Genomic DNA, 19,323 nt, shown 5'->3' on the forward strand with positions numbered 1-19,323 from the left:
GACCAGCGATTCTATTTCTAGTGCTTTTAATAAGTCGGTTATGAAAAGCTTCCCTGGGGGTGAACGGCTTTGCTCCAGGTTCCAAAGGCTTGGACACAGTGTCATAGTCGTGAGTTTATGGAAGACACCAGCAGGGTTCCCATAGCCTTCAAGCCAAGGAACAGAACCCCATTTCCAGTAAAGAGCTTTGTACCCTTTACCAAGCCAAGTGAAAGGTGTTGCACAGCTCTCAAAGCAAGGCAAACAATTCAATAGTGCATATGACACATCTGTGCCAATTACAGCAAGCCTGAATTAAGTTACAGAAAACAAGTAGGCTAGGTTAGAGAACAGCAGATCAAGATTAGGTAACATGTTAAGACAGATCACTTGATAGGGCAAGACCTTAAAAAGGCAAATGCACTCAGTCTGTTATGAATACTGTTGCTTATGACACATCCGTGCCATTGGTAGGTAAAAGCAAATGCAATCAGGTTCCATCGTTTACAGTGGTAGATAGTGCCCAACAAAAATACAAGACAGTCTGCAAACATTTGAAGGTGTTGCCACATCGATGAAGAAATATGATAAACATTTAGTATGTATCAGATCGTTCTGTATCATAGCTTATATCGAATGGCAATGGCATCAATTGCTTAACAATAATAATTATAGTGTATGATGGTGTAAGATATGAGCCCACCCTCACCGTTCAGTGTATGGTAAAAGTCTGGAGAAGAGTAAGATGACAAATTGATGTGGATTGAGAGTAGACCCCCCAAGTCGCCGCCGCAAGTCAGAGTCATCAATCGAATATCACTGGAGTCAGTCGAATGTCACTGGAGTCAGTCGAATGTCACTGGAGTCAGTCGAATGTCACTGGAGTCAGTCGAATTTCACTAGAGTCAGTCGAATTTCAATGGAGTTGTTAGCCTCGTCACAGTCAGATATTTCTGACTGACAGCGAACGCAGATATCTTTATTCTTAGACTGAGAGGCAGTCGGTTCTTGAGTGATATTTTCTTAGTCTCAATGTCAGTGTGCACAGTGGGCATTATCTTGAGATGTCAAGTGGCAGAGCCGGGGAATCCTGGGACTTGCAGTTTGTTTAGCAGCAGGGAACGTTTCGTTTGGTTGAAGAAGACGCATGAGTACTCTCTACAACGGATTCACTTTATCATATTTAAACAAAAATGCAAGTCGTTTTACTTACATTTTTCTTAAATATTGTTTTAGCAATTAGTTCTGTGACAGTGTGTACATTGTTGTTTGCATCCCTGTGGGCTTTTGAAAGTTGATGGGTATAGGCTGTAAAAGGTTGTAATTGATAACTATTCAGTAATTGCCATTTAAAAAGAGCAGGGTTCTGAAAAATATAGTGGTACACGTCCCCACGTGTTGCTACAACTATTTAAATAGCGTACCTGTCATTTTTCTTTTCATTGTTAACATCCTGACAACTTTCTACACTTAGAACTTTCAGGTCTGTTTCAAAGCTCTTTTCAAAATGGCCGCTCTAGTGCACTGATAGTGTAAGGATTATTGCCCACATTATTGCTTATTGTCAGACAGGTAACACAGAACAAAAAATCCAGTGCACTTGTTATGTTTTCTTTTTTTTTTTTTTATTGTTCCTGCATTGATTTGAGGACAGATCTCAAACCCCAGTGCACTAGAGCAGACATTTTGAAAAGAGCTTTGAAACAGACTTTAAAGTTCTAAGTGTAAAAAGTTGTCAAGATGTTAATGAAAATGGCAGGTACATTATTTAAACAGTTGTAGCAGCACGTGGGGACATGCAACACTATATTTCTCGGAACCCCGATACTTTCTCTTTAAAGTCCAAAGCACAGGCCCGAAACTTTCCCCAAACTAGCCATATGATTTTTATATATATATATATATATATTGTAAAAGGATTGCACCCACTCGGGTTCGTTGCCCCTTTAAAAATACGACCCAAGACACAAGAAATGGAGTTTTTTTTAAGCGCAGTCGCGCTATTATTTTAATAAACACAACAAATAAACAAAATACAAACAAACACCTAACTCCCACTGGAGCGCTAACTAAACAGGTTTTTCCCTCACTACCTTGCAGGACGGCTAAGCCGTTTACCTGCTAGTAAAAACCACAACCACACAGGTTTAACACCGCACTTACGACTGCTCGGAAGCAGAGCACCTTCCTTCTGCCTCCTTCTACTCAGCAGCCCTGTGCAGACAAGCTGCACGTCTTAAATACCCTGCACCTGGTTCTAATTTGCAATTGTACCCAGGTGCGGGTGATAATTAATCAATAAACAAATTAACAAAACAATAAAACAATTAAACAAAATGTGCATTTCTTTCGCAGGGAGGTTTTAACCCCCTCCCTGCTGTCTCTCACAACCCTCTATCTCACAATATATATATATATATATATATATATATATATATATATAGTTAGTTAGAATGTAGAATATGTAGCTATATATAAAAGATAATTATCGTGCTTTGTTGGAAAAGATTTTTTTTCAGTTGAAGATAATCAATGTATAATGTTACTAATTCATTTCCTGACATCAAAGTGTAGTTCCTGTTTAATGGTGCTTAAAGTACTTTAAAAAGCATTGTTGATTTCTTCAAAGATATTTTCAAGGAAGAATTAAAATGGCAGAAAACAATCTGATTGGAATTCTGTTTTTTCTGGTGCCTCCTTAAGTTTCGGGTGAATTGTTTGTCTTTCTATTGCTCATAGTGGAGATAAATGTGTAATTGCATTGTAAGCTTACCAATGATGATGAAGATTTTCCCTTCGTGTTTTGGAAAAGAAACAAAGCAAGATATCCAAGCCTTGCACAACTCACAACAATATATCTTCATGTAACTGCTTTAAGTGTGCCTGTGGAAGCATGTTCTGTCACAGGATTCATGATGAACTACCATTTCTCCATACCATCTAAATTATATGTCCTTTGTTCACCATAATTATCCTGTTTTTCCCTCTGCCTCAGTAAAATGCTTAAGAGCACGCTTCAGGTTGAAAACATTTTTAAACAGCAATGTGAAAAACAAGCTAAATATATTTTATACTGAACAGCAAAGGTTATTTCAGTCACAATATGTTTGTTTTTCATTTTTCTTTATTCAACATTATACAATTATAGATTGTTTGTTGCAATGTTAAGCAAGCAGTTCTCTGTTAATTCACTTTTTTTGGTTGGACGGTTGAGGCAGTGCAATATATTTCTGACATTGCTTCTCTATGTTTCACCTTCTGTGCTAATCTTATTTTAAAACGTCTGGTCCGCCCACAGGTCAAATGCATAGGTTAGATAATGTCAATTATGTACTTCTGTTTTATTACAATATTTTCATATTAAATATACAATGCCTATTTTTTTCCTATGCAATTTATGTTTTTGTATGATCTAGCTTGTGTATAGACAATGTAGTGTATGTGATACACTATTGTGGAGTTGAAAAAGTAAGTCACATTTTTACCAGTTAGTTGAAGTCATATTTTTCAAACTAGCTGGGGAAAAGTCCATTGAATTTCCTTTGTCAGTCACATTGTCAGATTCAACTGACTTGCGATTCTAATTGTGAGGCTACAGCAAAATGGGACACTTTTGAAACATGAAAACATGATTGACCCAATGGATTGATCGTCAAAGGGAGTTTACAAGGGGTAATCTAATAATAGAAACACTGAAAGCCCTTTTGGAATGTACCTACATCACTGGGGCCATGCACAGGGCAGAATTCCCCTGGGCACCACATGTAATAAAAGCATTCATTTGCATGTAACATTTACTTTGGGGGTTTCTTTTCTTGAAACATTGCAATGTACTCCAAGAACAGATAATGCTGTTTTACTTTGTCACCACCTAATACACACTGGAGCTGCACAAACTGATTAGTCAATTATCTGGATTTCCATCTTCTCACGTGAGGTTCTGTGGTTGGGCTTATTTACCATTCTGACTAAAACAACAACTGAAGAAACAGCTGCTCCTGATCGCTGCCCTCCACAGAGGCTGAGATAAGCAGCAATCCCCTTATAAAAGTTTATCATACTAAAAGCATAGCAAAGTGCAATAAAGCATGGTAAATCACAGGCAAGCATTGTAAAAGCCAGTGAGATATGGTAAAGCATATTAATAAACGTGGCAAACCAGATCAAACTATGGTTAAATGCATAGTACCACAGGGATGTAAGCACCCCCTATTCCATAGCAGTTTCACCCATTTCAGGTTTTACTATGAGCTTGATTAGCCACAGTGTATAGGAAACAAGCTCAGATGTGTTCTATTAATCTCATTGTAAAACCAGGAATGGATCAAACTGTTATTCAATGGGAGTCTTAATTCCATCCCTGAACCATGGGGAAAAGCATGGGAAAACTGCAAACATGCTTGCTATGGAGATCTCAATCCGAACACTTGGTTTGTGCAGCTCTAATACACACTAATTAATAAAAAGTGGGAGGCTGTTCCTTTCCAGCACTTTGGAATCTCCAGACAAGCTCAAAGCCAGGTATAGGCAGAGAAATATGATAGCACAGTATTGGATCAACAGAAGCCAGACCCACTCAGAATGATTGCAAACACCATGAAACAGCAAGTGGAATATTAGTGTCTCCCCTTACAAAAGTTTACTTGTGTATTTGTGCATGTTACTGTAGGTTTAGGTTGAGTTTCCCAACATGTTCAAGAAACTATTCTAATGCCTGACCACAGGATTAAGCAAGGGCTGATTCTGTATTCGCCTGAACTCTGCGATCTCTCTTCTACAGAAGCACCTTTTTCCAAGAATTTTGGAAATTGATACATAGCCAGGATCTATAGCTTCTGGTGTAAAAGCCACTTTGGGTATTTAATCAAATTCCACTGTTCTCTGCAGTTCTGCCAGTAAGTTATTATGAAATAGTCTGGATTCTGCACAACAAACCCTGATCACTGGTAACTCTGCTCTTGGGTAACGTAAGTTGTAGAAATGTGGTTCAGCATGAACACAATGTTAACAAACACTGGTAAGGAAGCCCTTTTATTACCAATGCAGAATGACTGGGAGCAATTCGAGCAAGCAAGCTCCTGACCGTACAACTCGTCCTGCACGCTACACCGGAAACAAAGTGCTAGCATTATCCATTTCCTAGCACTGCAGACTGACTGCGAGGGGCAGCACTGGGGGAAGCCCTCGAAGGTCGACTCGCTCTTGCTTTTGCATGCATTTCAGGAGGAAACACTATCTGTTCAGACTGTTGCTGGCATTGACCGGTCAGCACAAGTTTCATGAATACTGCACGTGAACCAAACTGACAGAAAGTCTACCAGAAAGGATTGTTCTTTTTGATTCAAGTAAAATGCTTTAAAAATGAACCCTTTAACAGGTCTATAAACTACAGCACAGGCCTGTACCACATGACTTTTCTGTAATTCTCTTCCATGCTGAATATAAAATTACAGAGGGCAGTTGTGTTTACAGCATAGGTTTTGACCACATCAACAAGCCAAACCTTAAAGCCCACACAACCAACTTTCAAATAATGTATGATTTTTTTAAGAATGTGGGATTAAACTCCTTCATAAAGCCATGCAGCTCAATCTGCTGCTCGCCTCATTTGTTGTGTATTAAATCATGCTCTGCAGTACGTTTTTCTGACAGGAGATGGCAGCATAATCAAGGGAAGACCATTGTTTTTCTGCAGTTCATTTGGCTTTACAGATTCACACACTCTTGTGATTTCATTTTTTCAGCTTTAAACCATTTAGATTTGTAATTTAATTAATTTTCCATTTCAAGAAATGACACGATCTCGGATAGATTATAAAAGACATTTCAATTTTCAGTTAGTAATCAATGATATAGAAACAATAGGCACGTGTGTGAAAATGTTAGACCACTTTATGCTTTAATTAGACATCTTAAACAATTCATGCATTTTGCCATTTGTGGTTGTGTGTTCCTTTTCTCTAACTATTTTAAATGAATTGCATGTGGCCTATTAAAATCATCAATTAAATCAGACCATCACTAATTTACCTATTTTGACAATGTTCCAAGATTTCCAGTTCCAGTTTGATTTCATATGCACAACAAATCAAAACTACTGAAGTGTTGCATGTGTACTGGGAGAAATATAGAACAGTACATAGGAAACAGACTTATTTGTATCAGGTCTTATGTGTTTTAATGCTTATTTCCCCATTATCGGAGAACTCCTCATAAAGTTAACTGTCCATTGCTATTGTAGTCCCTTTTGAAGTGATATTGAAATGGTTTGGCATCCAATCAGTTTTAAATGGGCTTATATTTTTGTTTTTGCTTCTTTTCATGAATACAGGAAGAGCTGCAGCTGGAGAGAATGGAAACAGCCTGGATACATAAATTGGCTTTATATTAATTCCATCATTCACTACTTGAAGCAAAATTCATTGAAGGTTAAAAACCAAGCATTGTAAATATGTTGCTGAAGAGAACACTGATCTACCATGGTTGTCATGTTGAGGTTGCATTCATTAATTTTTTTGCTGCACAGAGACAGTAGATTTGGAGTTATATTCTTACACTTTGATACACGGCTGTATTCTTTGATTTTCTTACTTATGTTCCATTGTTGTCTAGTAAAAATGAACCGTTTCCGTGTCGCAGTTTAAAGTTCTGACCCTATCAATAAACAGAGCTCACACTTTGACACAGTCTTTATAGTTGATCAGTGTTTTATTCTATGATTCATTAAAGGTGGTGCCCAGACCAGTAGAAACAAACCAATTCACTGCCCCTTGGTTTCAGCTTGAAACGGCCGGGTTGCAGGACACTGCAGCTTTAAGCAGTATATATACGACAATAAATCTGTTTGTTTTGCGAGACTTCCTGCAAATACTGAAAACTTGTATTTCACTTTCACTTTGCAAGCAGCTACCGTTGTAGTGGTGCATGTAGCCTGGGAGAAAAATCGAAACGTCTTCATTCACTTACAAGTAAAAATGGTGCTCAAATACCCAGAGGCCCGGAGAGATGAAAGCATAGTAAGTAATATTTGCTATTTTAGATGAATAGCCTTCCGCTTTTGAATGTGTGCTCCGCATTGTCAAGAAGTGAATGACAACGCCCCGTAAACGTGGGCCAAAAATATCCTTAGTGCATAATTCACGGCAGTAATAACAGTAAATGCCTCCTGTATGTGTGTTTAATATGCGACTGCAGCTGGAAATGCAGAAATGTATTTCAGTAGCCAAACGTTTTAGGATCAGTTCTATAATAATCGTGAAGGCATTAGTTGACACACTAATCCACTTGACTTGTTGGTTTTGCCTCAGTGTTAAAGTTCAGAGGAAAAGCAGACGCATCATTGTGTGGTCTTGTGTGCACGACACACGGCAGAGGTACATGATTATCCGTATTGGTTATAACTTGGGCATCTTAAACATGACCGTTTAACAATCTTTACTACAGAGTTTAAAATGTAAACCCCCTCACTGACCGTTCGATAAAAAATATTAACTTCTCAGCAAAAAAAACCAGCACCCAATAAAAGAAAAAAAAACACACCCCAACGCTGACTGGCTCACATGAGAATTATATGAATTAAATTTTCTTCAGAAAAATAGCAATCTATATAACCTTGTAGGACTGTGATGTGTTCCCGATCCTTCTTCTGTTGCGGATCCTTAGGAAACTTTCTTCCCAAATCCCGCCCAGCAGTAACGTAGGCGGTTGCTAGGTTACAGTGGGCCATATTTTCAAAGTGTTTTGTCCAGTCTTTAATAAACTCCTATTTTTTAAAGGTTAAAATTCAACAGTTGTACAAAACTGAGAAAACTGAGAGTGCTTAAGATACTTTCATTTACATTACATAGATGTGTGATACTAGTTCTGTTAAGTCCATTGATATTTTCTTTTTTCAAAAGGCAGGAGTGAAAGACTGTAGTAAACTTTTTTGGAAATATGGCCCTGTAAATCATAAGTAAGGCTTCTGTTTTTTTGGTTTTTATTAATTTCATTTTTCTGTGATTATTTTTAGCTATTTTTGATTTTTTTTCCGGGGCTTTCACTTTGTATATACTGTATGGAATTATTGTTTTCGGTTACTTTTCAAAATGCTTGGGCGTTTTTTTTCTGTCAATATGTATAGTAACTCGACAGTACTTGCACACCTAAATTGTACCTTCTCTCCTAGATGTCTTCCACAACAAAATCCTTAGTTACGGTTACCAGCACATTCTTCTGCGGCTTTTGTGTGTGGGCATTTTTTGATATTTCGCCACAATCTGCAATTGTTTTAAATCCTCAGTATTTTAACTCATACAGCTTTAAATCCAGCGAACAAGTCTCCATTCCTGATTGTAATCTCATATTAAACCTCGCAAGCGGATTCAGAACGAATCCATACAAGTCAGGAAGCATCTATGGACATTGCTATTGCACTGGGAAATTTAGTTTTTAGGGGTTTGTTTAATGGGAAATGGATGGTCAATTTGAACTGAGTAACCATTTTCATGTTTTTCTTCCGGTGTTTATTGACTATAAACCAATTTTCTTTTTTTTTTTTTTGTATCGGCGGTGTTTTATCGGGTTTTTTTTATTGGTTAAAACCGAAAATCAGAAGCCCCAATCATAACGAACTTCTTACAAAAATAAAGTAAATTAAATGCATTTCCTTATATAAAATACACGTGGTATAAACAGGATAGCTGATTGCAGGCTATTTGTTAATATACTTATCTAACTTGTTCCATGCGCTTGTCACTCATTAGATAAATAAACTAATAGCCTGGTCAGCTATCCTGTGTTAATGAACTGTTAATAGTTTGAAAAATCCCATTAAGATCCCATTATAATCTCAGTAAGAAATATCTAAGAAAATAGCAGGACTATAAGCAAGCCACAGCAATGGCAGCATAGGATTTGGAACACGTATTGCATAGTACTCCTGATACTTTTGCATGCTGTATGGTACCAATTCATAGGACTGCAATGGATTAGCCGTTTGCATTGGAATGGCAAAATATGACACTGGTATAATTGTACCAGTGACAGTTCTATTGTCGCTTCCTTGGACCATCATTGCCTCTCAGCACAGAACCAATCTAATTCTACTGTCCTGACAATGGTATGACGAAACTTCCAAATATTCCAGAACGCTGTGTAGACCTGGCAGTAATAGATTTGATTATTAAATGTATTGCATGTTAAGATCACTTTTCAATGGTCTGCTGTGTGATCCGCAGATTGACGACTACCATGGCACAAAAATCCCAGATCCCTACGCGTGGCTGGAGGACCCGGACAGTGAGGAGACGAAGGTGAGATCCAGGAATCAGAGGAGAGGAGAGGGAGAGGGAGGTGTGGAGGGTGATCAGCTGTAACCACACTGCCTCGTCTGTGTAGAGAAGCCCAGCTGAAGAATGGGGAGTGGATTCTCTTGTCATGCGCCTGTAATAGAGCAGTGGCTGGGCGCGAACCGGTGACGCCGCAAGCAAGCACCTTAACCGCTATGCAAAAGAGCCAGGCTCATCTGCATTTAAGGTTTTGGTTAAGGACATTACCAAAGTCATTGTATTTATCTTGCTCTTATTGTATTATTACTTGTACTGTAACACTTAAAATGTATTTGCTTACGATTGTAAGTCGCCCTGGTTAAGGGCGTCTGCTAAGAAATAAATAATAATAATAATAATAATTTTGGAGCTTTTAACCTCCTCTCATCTCACCACCAGGGGGCAGAATCCATAACGGCAGTGTATCGCACACTACCCATTACACACCCATTCCTGGATATCACCACAGTGATATCCAGGGGCAATCAAACATACCTTGGATTCCTCCGAACAGCTGACATGCTGTATGTGTTGTGTGTTTGTGTTGCAGGCATTCGTGGAGGCCCAGAATGAGCTGACCATGCCTTTCCTGGAGAAGTGTGCGGTGGGGACGAAGTTTCACCAGAGGCTGACTGAGCTTTATGACTATCCCAAATACAGCTGCCCCTATAAGAGAGGGAACAAGTGGGTACAGCCCAGCACCACCAAAATCCTTTCAGAAATAAATCTCTGAGTGGGAAATCAAGAGGGTCTATTCAGTTGCTTATCACAGCAGCTGCTCTAGAACATTACACTGTTTAGATCATTCAAACAGCTCTTTCTCCCTGAGTTTCACAACCCCCTGTTAGCAATAATCTTGAGAGTCTGTGAAACTGTAGTAGGACATTAACCCCTTACTTGCTTTTCTTACCCTGAGCTAAACTGTCTTCCATTTACAACACTGTCTCCCTACAGGCCATACAGAAGGAAGGATAAAGTTCTGTTTGGAAAGATTTTGTCATATATTTGGATCTAATACTTTCTTTGCTTTAAAATTCCCTTCCCTTTTGTGATTGATAAATGTATATCAATTTCAACAGCGCTGTTGTTATTTTAAGCTGCAACAGAGCCTGAATGTGTCATTTTTAACACCATACTGCTGCAAGTAGTAACAGAAAGCATATCCATTTGGCTCGAGCATGCTTTATGAAGTATTGGAAATGTAATCTAACTGAGCTGTCCCTTTAATTGCAATGCACTGCCTTCTCTCCAGGTACTTCTATTTCTATAACAAGGGGCTGCAGAACCAGGATGTGCTGTACATGCAGGACTCTCTCCAAGGGGAGGCGCGGGTCTTCTTTGACCCCAATCGGCTCTCTGAAGACGGGACTGTGGCTTTGAAAAGTAAGGCAGCTTGTGGAGGGGGGGGGGGGGGTGCTCAACCCATTATAGGTTTATGAATGAAGGTAAGCATGGAATTAACGGCTGTGTTACGCTATAAGGATGAGACCAGACCATGTTTCAAATGGGAACAATGTTAACCATTTATCAGTTCCAAATACCCACATTACATTCTATATTGAACAATACGTGCCATGAGTATTAACAGAGATAGGCAATTGATCAGATTACCTGAACCCCTGGAGAGATCCCTCAGACTGAATCACCGATGGTCCACAATGATCCTGGAGGTATTAGAGGCTTCTCTGTCTGTGTCGCCTCCATGCCTTGTATTTATACCATATGGGCTCAGGACATACGTGATTACAGTCTGTTTCTGTTATCTTACTGATTCTCAATAGAATTGAGCCCTTTAGCTGTTACTCCATTCAAGTGCAGCCAGCCATTAACCAACCTTACAAGGTGACCGTAGTTAATTGTGTACCATCTTTCATCCTGAACATTTCTGCACATGCTTTATACTTTCCAATCATTTTAACCCTAAGTTCTACCAATATATTTTACTCTCCTACGATTCCAAATACATTTTCATCCCACATTACCACCTTCTCACCATCTGGGGCATGACTTTACACAGCTCTTCCTCTGCATTTTGGTCTTCACTTTGCTCCAAGAAAACTGGTTGGAGGCTGGGGTGGAAACTCGAATGAAGACGTTGAAAAACACATTTTTGTTTCTAGTTGATGTCAACAGAATGCCAGCCCCTAATGTGTCATACAGGTCACTGGTGGAATAGGTAGAGTGGTGTCACACAGGAGCAGACAATCAGGTACTATGTCTGCTTTGAGACAGTCCCAGACAGGCCTGACTAACCATAGCTCAGCACCACCAGTTAGCTAGACCAGCACAACCAGTGTGATTTGTCTGAGTGGGTTCCCCCTCCTGTGTGTGTGTGTCTGCAGTGGCGCGTCTGTCGGAGCAGTGCGAGTGCTTTGCCTACGGGCTGAGTGGCAGTGGCTCGGACTGGGTCACTGTGAAGTTCATGACGGTGGCGGATCAGAAGGAGCTGCCTGACACTCTGGAGAGGGTGAAATTCAGCTGCCTGTCCTGGACTCACGACGACAGAGGAGTCTTCTACAACTGCTACCCCCGGCAGGAGGGCAAAGCCGACGGTACTCCAGCCATTATCATTAGCATCATTATTACTTGTCCCAATTCAAACCTTTTCTTAGCAGTATTATCAAGTCAGGGCCACATTTATTGATTACTTCTGTAGACATTTCATAATAAATGGTAGAAAATGTTTTTAGATTTGTCTTGATAAATACATAACATTTTTTTTTACTCGAATTAGCTCTCAAAAAAAAAAAAAAAAATAATTCCTGTATCTTTGAATTTGGTCAATCCTTTTACCTCTGCATTCTAACAGGCACTGAGACCACCACCAATCTCAACCAAAAGCTCTTCTACCATGTGATCGGAACCAGCCAATCCGAGGACATCCTGGTAGCAGAGTTTCCTGATCACCCCAAATGGCACAGTAGCGCGACGGTGAGCCGAAAGACATCCTTCAAAGAAATCTGAACTGTTTTTCCATTCCAAGCGATTTCTCTGGATAAACATGATTTGCGGTCCTGTAAATGCACTCATCTCCATCTATAATGATCCTAGGTGTCGGACGACGGGCGGTACGTGCTGCTGTCTATAACAGAGGGATGCGAGCCGGTGAATCGGCTGTGGTACTGTGACCTGCAGCAGCTGAGCGGCGGCATTACTGGTTAACAATTAACAATCACATTTTTAACTCTTTTAAAATCTGTGTTTTGAATGTAACTGTTTAATTGTTCATTTGCGTGTGTGAAGCGCTTTGGGATCCTTGTGAAATGTGCATTGTTGTTGATGTGGTATTACAGTATATCTTGTTAGTGGGAGAGAGTATGAAACCAATAGCATCTCAGCTCTTGTTCCTCTCTTGCATTCTTGAAGGGATTCTGCCGTGGGTGAAGCTCGTTGATAATTTTGAGGCTCAGTACTCCTATGTGACCAACGAGGGCAGTGCCTTCACCTTCCGCACCAACCTGCTCGCTCCTCGATACCGTCTCATCAACATTGACCTGCAGAGTCCAGACCCCTCTCTGTGGACAACACTGATCCCAGAGCATGAGAAAGACGTCCTGGGTAAGAGAGACTTCCTGGCCTTTCACCTGGATACATGCACAGGGAATATAGCTTCCAGCAAATGAAATGACTCTTACCTGTCATGCCCGCCCATTCACTATGAGTGGTACAGAAAATACCTATTTCACGGCTCCACACTATGGTTCTTTTGAAGGATCTCGTTCAATCTGGCAATCTATAGTCTTAAGTAAATGCAAGTACAGTAAAAATGTACCTGAAGGTGTGTCTAAAGCTGAGGGATCACAAAGCCACTTTTTTTAGGAATAATGGCTTGAAATCTGGTTCCAAGAGACAGGGAAACATAGTCTGAGGCAACTTTACTCTATCAAATCCCAAGTTTCCCCTGGTGTCCCATGCAGTGGCCTGAAACCCAGTCTCCTGAAACCAAGTTCCAAGCCACAAAGTGGCTTTGTGTTCCCTTGGTGTAGAGTCTACCAGTTCGCTAGCTTTTTAGTCCATTTTTTTCCCCCCTTGGTGATATTTCTGTATGGCTCTATAAGAGCCAGGTATTAGGAATAGCTGGTTTAGCCAAAAAAAGGTTCTGATCTGTTTCATTATAAAATATATATTTCTGGTACCATATTTAAGAAGCTCTTCTTCGTCTATTCACCAGCAGAGTGCAATTCTCCCCTCCCCGCAGCTTTCTTTCCTGTCATTAGCCTGCCATCTGTGTCCTCTAATGAATGAATGTTTTATAGCGGGTCACATGCTCTAGTCATGGCTGGGGTGCAATGATCTAGGAAGTGAAACAGTGACTACTGAAAGTAAGACATGCTGACAGATCTTTGGGTGGCCAAAGTCAGCATTTCCACTCCTGGTCTTTGTTTCAACCCTCTACGAACTTGTTTTGAACCAATTCAACCTCCATCCAGACCCTGAAATAGCTAATTATCTCATTTTACATGTAAAACCTGGAGTGGAATTGCCCTCCAGGACTGTGATTGGACACCCCAGGGCCTCATATCTTTTTTTTAATGAAAATACATGTTTGTTTCAACGTGCTTCCAAACTGCACAGGTGATACGTGCTGTCTTTTTTATTTGTATGCATTTCTATACGGTGAATAGAGTTTGTTTTTCCTAAGTAATTCAAAAAAGTTATTTAATAATTTAAAATAATTTAGATCTACTTGTTCAGAAAATACCTGTATCGTTTTTTTTGTTTGTGTTTTTTTTATTTTTTTTTTAACAGAAAGGCAATTCAGCTTGATAGTGCCATTGTACTAATTTGAGGACAGCTCAAAGTGAAGCATTTTTAACTGTTGGTTTTAATTTTCTCTTTAACTATCTTGTTATAACTTACTCTAATTTTGTTCTCCGCAATTAAAACATTTTTTGGTGTTTTCCTCCCCACAGTGATGATAAAGCTCCTTGTTCTCTGTGTTGAGCTTCATAGCCAGTGTGAATTTTCACTGCTCTGATTACAGGCACATCTATGACTGTCCTCAACATACGACGCAGCAGTTTGTAGCCAGAATGATTGATTTAGAATGTATCAAATTACATAAATACAGCCTGTGTTGTGATTTTTTCAAAGAACAATTCATTCGGTACTGAATGGATTAATGAATCACTGAGAAGCATTCTAACGCAGCGCTGTGGTTTCGGTGGCAGGCTTCGTGGCCTGTGTGAATTACAGCTTCCTGCTGGTGAACTACCTGCACGACGTGAAAGACGTGCTGCAGCTGCACCAGCTGAGAACAGGCGAGTTCCTCAGGACCCTGCCCCTGGCTGTGGGCACTGTGGTGGGGGTGAGCAGCAGAAAGAAACACGCAGACTTCTTCTATCAGTTCAACTCCTTCACCACTCCAGGTACTGAACATACGGAGGAGGGCCGGGCAAGAGTCCCGGAATAACTCCCATTGTTTTATTTTAAAGAGCAATGTTTCATTTTACAAAACTAGAAACTAGTCTCCTAAAGAAGTCCTAACCAAGGTTTCAAATCCAATATATTTGCCCATGCATGCTTATTACTGGTCATTCTTTAATTGTGCTGAGAACTTTTTCAGATATTCAGATATTTCAAGTACAACGCTATTGATAAACTGCTGCAATATAGTGAAAGAATAGGGAAGCATTGTGAAGACCAGAGAGGTAAGGTGAAGTATATTAATAAACAAGGTAAATTCTGGTAAATGCATTGTAGATCTATGGGGAAACGCATGGTAAAGCTACAAAAGCACCAAACTCTTATAAGGGCTGGCCCACATAGAGGTGCACAATGTAAAGTATTCCCACTGTGTGTTTTTATAGGAATAATCTACCACTGTGACCTGACCTCAGAGACTCCGGAGCCTACAGTGTTCAGACAGGTGGAGGTGAAGGGCTTCGACCCCTCGGACTACCAGACTGTCCAGGTAACACTGAACACTTTCAACGAGTGCATCCCTGCTGAATCCCAGTTCCTACCCAAACATAGATCTCAAATGAGACGAATACGTCATTAAAGCGGGGAGGTTAAAACGTTTTCAATTGTAACTTTCTGCATTTGGGTGCCCCGGACACGGAGTGACCCGATTATCTGTGTTCCAGGTGTTCTACCCCAGCAGAGACGGGACGAAGGTCCCCATGTTCCTGGTGCACGCGACGGGGATCACGCTCGACAGCTCCCACCCAGTCTTCCTGTACGGCTACGGGGGATTCGAAGCCTCCATCCAGCCCTACTACAAGTCAGTTCCACAGCCAAGCCTTAAAGATCTGTGGATCCCAGTTCCCCCACTGTGCAACTTATCGAAGGAGTGCTAACTGAGACCTTCACATGGGTTCATTTCATACCGGCCGACACAAATCCTGTTAAAGGGAATTACTTGGAAAATCCGATTTATCTGTACAGCCAAGTCTATGAGATGTGGATTAATGTCTACCAGAGAAACTTTTTTCATTACCCCACACAGACCCCGTTTACTGTATAGATAATCGCCCCTTCTTCAAAAGTAGGATCTGCTACATGTTAAAAGTGTATAATATGTGTGTAGATTTTAATCTCATACTGACTTTCTGACGAGAGAGAGTTACCTACCTGCTGCATTCAGCTGCTGCCTCTGTATTGTCAGCAGTGACCCCTCACCTGTGCTGTTTTACAGCGTTGCCTACCTGCTGTTCGTGAGACACCTGGGTGGGATCCTGGCCGTCGCCAACATCCGCGGGGGAGGAGAGTACGGGCAGACCTGGCACAAAGGTATGCAGCTGAAAACGGGCACTATAGGTGTCACATGTTCTTAGTCACTTCAGACATCCAACAAGATCAAAACAGGACCCCACATGGCCAGATAAAGACTGGGAGACCACAGTATTTTTTGTTTCACCCTGTAAACCCTATAACAATATTTTAATGATGAGACAATTAGAGTAGAAATGACAAGACTCTCATTAAAGGCGCACAAATACCCCCAAACAAAACCATGCTGCACACACAATGAAGACACATTCCTATTTCTTTTGAATATGACTGCTGGTGTTTGACCCTGATTTCCCTGACTGACACCCTCTCTAGGTGGCTGCCTGGGTAACAAACAGAACGGTTTTGATGATTTCCAGTGTGCTGCTGAATATCTGATCCATGAGAAATACACCACGGCCAGTAAACTCGCCATCAACGGAGCATCAAATGGAGGGCTTCTGGTTGGTAAGGAAACGGAATGCTTCTTAAGAGACAACCACAGGGTCTGGTGAGTGTATGAGACCCTAACGTGACACCTGAATAGATGACCACGAGGCAAATAAAGGGTTCATTGAGTTTTATAAGATGCTACCATGCTGAAAGATTCCAACTTACTTTAATATGGATATTAGCATTTCTATCACTTTTCTTCAGCATCTGTTAACCAGACAAAATGTACATTAAGGATAGATTTCTAGACTATATCATGGCAGTTAAACATTTAAGCAGCAAAGCAGACATTAGTTTGCTTCACAAGCCACACATGGGATGCCTTGTTCAAGAAATTTCTATTTCCTCTTGTGACTTGAATTTGAGCCCACTGAGGTATGAAAGGTTGGCAAATTAGCCAATAGGTGCAATCAAAATATTGCATTAGAAAAGAGTCTCTCGGATCCCCTAAATGGCTTACCTGATAAAGCCGTGTGATATTCAGGGTGAGTCATACAGTCAGGGGATTGAGGTTTGTGTCCTGGCTGTGCCAGGTTGCTGGTCTTCACTGGGGGTTCCAGAGCGTTTCATTGGCTCTGGTGCCCATGTGGGTTAGGAAGGTAAAATCAGCAGGGAGAGCTGAGCTCAAAGCAGACATCGGCAGGGCTGGCCTTTGTCCTCCAGGGGCTGCTAGCTGGGTCTGAAGAGGGGATTGGCTTGGGGATCGGAGGACACTCACTGACCTTCAGTTCTGCTGGGCTGTTGTAGGGAGTAGCTGTAATCAGGGATCATAATGGGACATTCTAAATAAAATGTAAAAAAACGGGTACAATAATTGGGCAAACAGCATTAAACAGAGGTGCAGTATACAGCACAACGCCTTTGATTGAATGGCGATATGTGAGCAGATTTGAACCCGTGGTGTTTGGTTGACAGCCGCCTGTGTGAACCAGCGTCCGGAACTGTTTGGCTGCGCCGTGGCGGAGGTGGGTGTGATGGACATGCTGAAGTTCCACAAGTTCACCATCGGCCACGCCTGGACCACGGACTACGGCTGCTCCGACAACGAGGAGGAGTTCCACTGGCTCATCAAGTGAGTCTCTTATTGGAAGGGGGATGCAATTCAACATCAAACACTCAATCAGAGATCATGTTTCGGCTAGTGCGTCCATCAGTGCAGTAATCCATGTCTCCACAGTCTAAGTGGGAAAGAATGAATTGCATTGCAATTATTATAGGAAGAGTTGTACAGATATTATTTCTAGAATTGATTTTTAATAGATTTGGCCTACCACATCTCATAGACTCAAGGTCAATTCTTTCCAGTAAGATAAAGATAATAGCGTTTTTGTTTTGTTTTTGGCTCCAAGGATAATAATGGGTTACATTTGGCAGGCAGGATAACTGTTGAACCACAGAGCATTCGTTTGTGTTTAGATCTGCCATAGTTTACATCATTACAATAGACCCCATTATAATTAAACCTGTGCTGTAAATTATTCAAATCTGACTTCATACTGGTTATCATTCATAGAACGTTGTTTGAAGTTATGAGTGTCTTGATCCAGCGACACTGCAGTTTGTTAACACTGTCCCTGTGTCCTCAGATACTCCCCCCTGCACAACCTGCCCCTCTCCTCCAGCCCCGCGCCTCCCTACCCCGCCATGCTGCTGCTGACGGGGGATCACGACGACCGCGTGGTGCCCCTGCACTCCCTCAAGTACACAGCCACCCTGCAGCACTGTGTGGGCCGCCGCCCCGGCCAGAGACAGCCCCTGCTGATCCGCATCGACACCAAGAGCGGGCATGGAGCTGGCAAGCCCACTGCCAAGGCCATCCAGGAGGAGGCGCACATCTTCAGCTTCATCGCAGAGACCCTGGGGCTGAGCTGGAGGGACTGAGCACAGGCAGAGGGGCTCGGCTGAGACACTGACACGCTGACGCACTCTTTGATTTTAGGGCTGTGTTGGATTGAGGACAGACTGGACACACATCTCCTTCAGGGCTGACACACACAGACGGACGCACACAGTCTGACAGACACTTACACACACTATAGGCACAGACAGATGAAGAAAGACACACATATAGTAGACAGACTAACACTCTCACAAAGACAGACAGATGCACACACAGGAATAACAGGTGCGGGGGGGGGGGGCTTTGTTTACCTTGAAAAAGACTTGATGCTGTGTTTCAAAATAAATCAATGAATGTATTTTTTAACAGTTAATCTGTCTTTAATATTCTTGTTGATTAAAAACCTTATCTTAGGTAAGGTAATCCTAGATTAGTTCTAGTCGAGGTCTGTGAAACCAGTCAACAATGTCTTCTAAATGTTTTACACACTCTACATAAACAGATTAAATAAGTCCAGCTTTTTGTCTGTTTTTTATTTAGATTGAATGTATGATAGATCCAACACTGCTAAGACTGCTCGAGAAACACACGCTATTTGATTGGAGGCAGCGCCACCAGACACTTTGAAACAAGCCTGATCACAGCTGAGCCGGGGGACTCTAAAGATTGTCCTCAGTTAATGTTCCTGTTTACTCTTACCTGGGCTCCTGAGACAGCACGTCTCTGCAGCCACAGCAACTCACACCTGCAAGTGCTTGGTTGCAGCGCTGCACGTTATGAAGAGGTGCTGTATATACTGTATTAAGTCAAGGGCTTAGAGACAGCTGTGATAAAACTGTATGGGGATGTAAATGATGGAAAGCGACATTATTTAAAAGGCTTCTCCTAATGAAAAGAATTCAGGACAGAAAGTACAAATAAAATTTTCTTTTATGAAGGGTAAACAAATTGAACAGTCTCACATCTACAATAAACTGCAGTGGACTACATACACTAAGAAAAGTACAAACGGGAAAGCTAATGGAACTT

General features: G+C 41.2%; 1 protein-coding gene across 1 annotated transcript; it reads left to right on the forward strand.

The window, feature by feature from the left end:
* Positions 1-6,736: 6,736 nt before the first annotated feature.
* LOC131699733 (prolyl endopeptidase-like) lies at positions 6,737-18,806 on the forward strand. Its single transcript, XM_058997684.1, has 15 exons — positions 6,737-6,995; positions 9,198-9,272; positions 9,838-9,971; positions 10,540-10,670; positions 11,630-11,839; positions 12,097-12,218; positions 12,339-12,444; positions 12,654-12,845; positions 14,459-14,656; positions 15,098-15,201; positions 15,377-15,513; positions 15,928-16,022; positions 16,338-16,469; positions 17,370-17,526; positions 18,041-18,806. The coding sequence occupies exons 1-15, from the start codon at positions 6,954-6,956 to the stop codon at positions 18,333-18,335; spliced, it is 2,130 nt and encodes a 709-aa protein (XP_058853667.1). The 5' UTR covers positions 6,737-6,953; the 3' UTR covers positions 18,336-18,806.
* Positions 18,807-19,323: the final 517 nt, after the last annotated feature.

This window comes from Acipenser ruthenus, chromosome 23 (genome assembly GCF_902713425.1).
Source record: "Acipenser ruthenus chromosome 23, fAciRut3.2 maternal haplotype, whole genome shotgun sequence".
NCBI lineage: Eukaryota > Metazoa > Chordata > Actinopteri > Acipenseriformes > Acipenseridae > Acipenser > Acipenser ruthenus.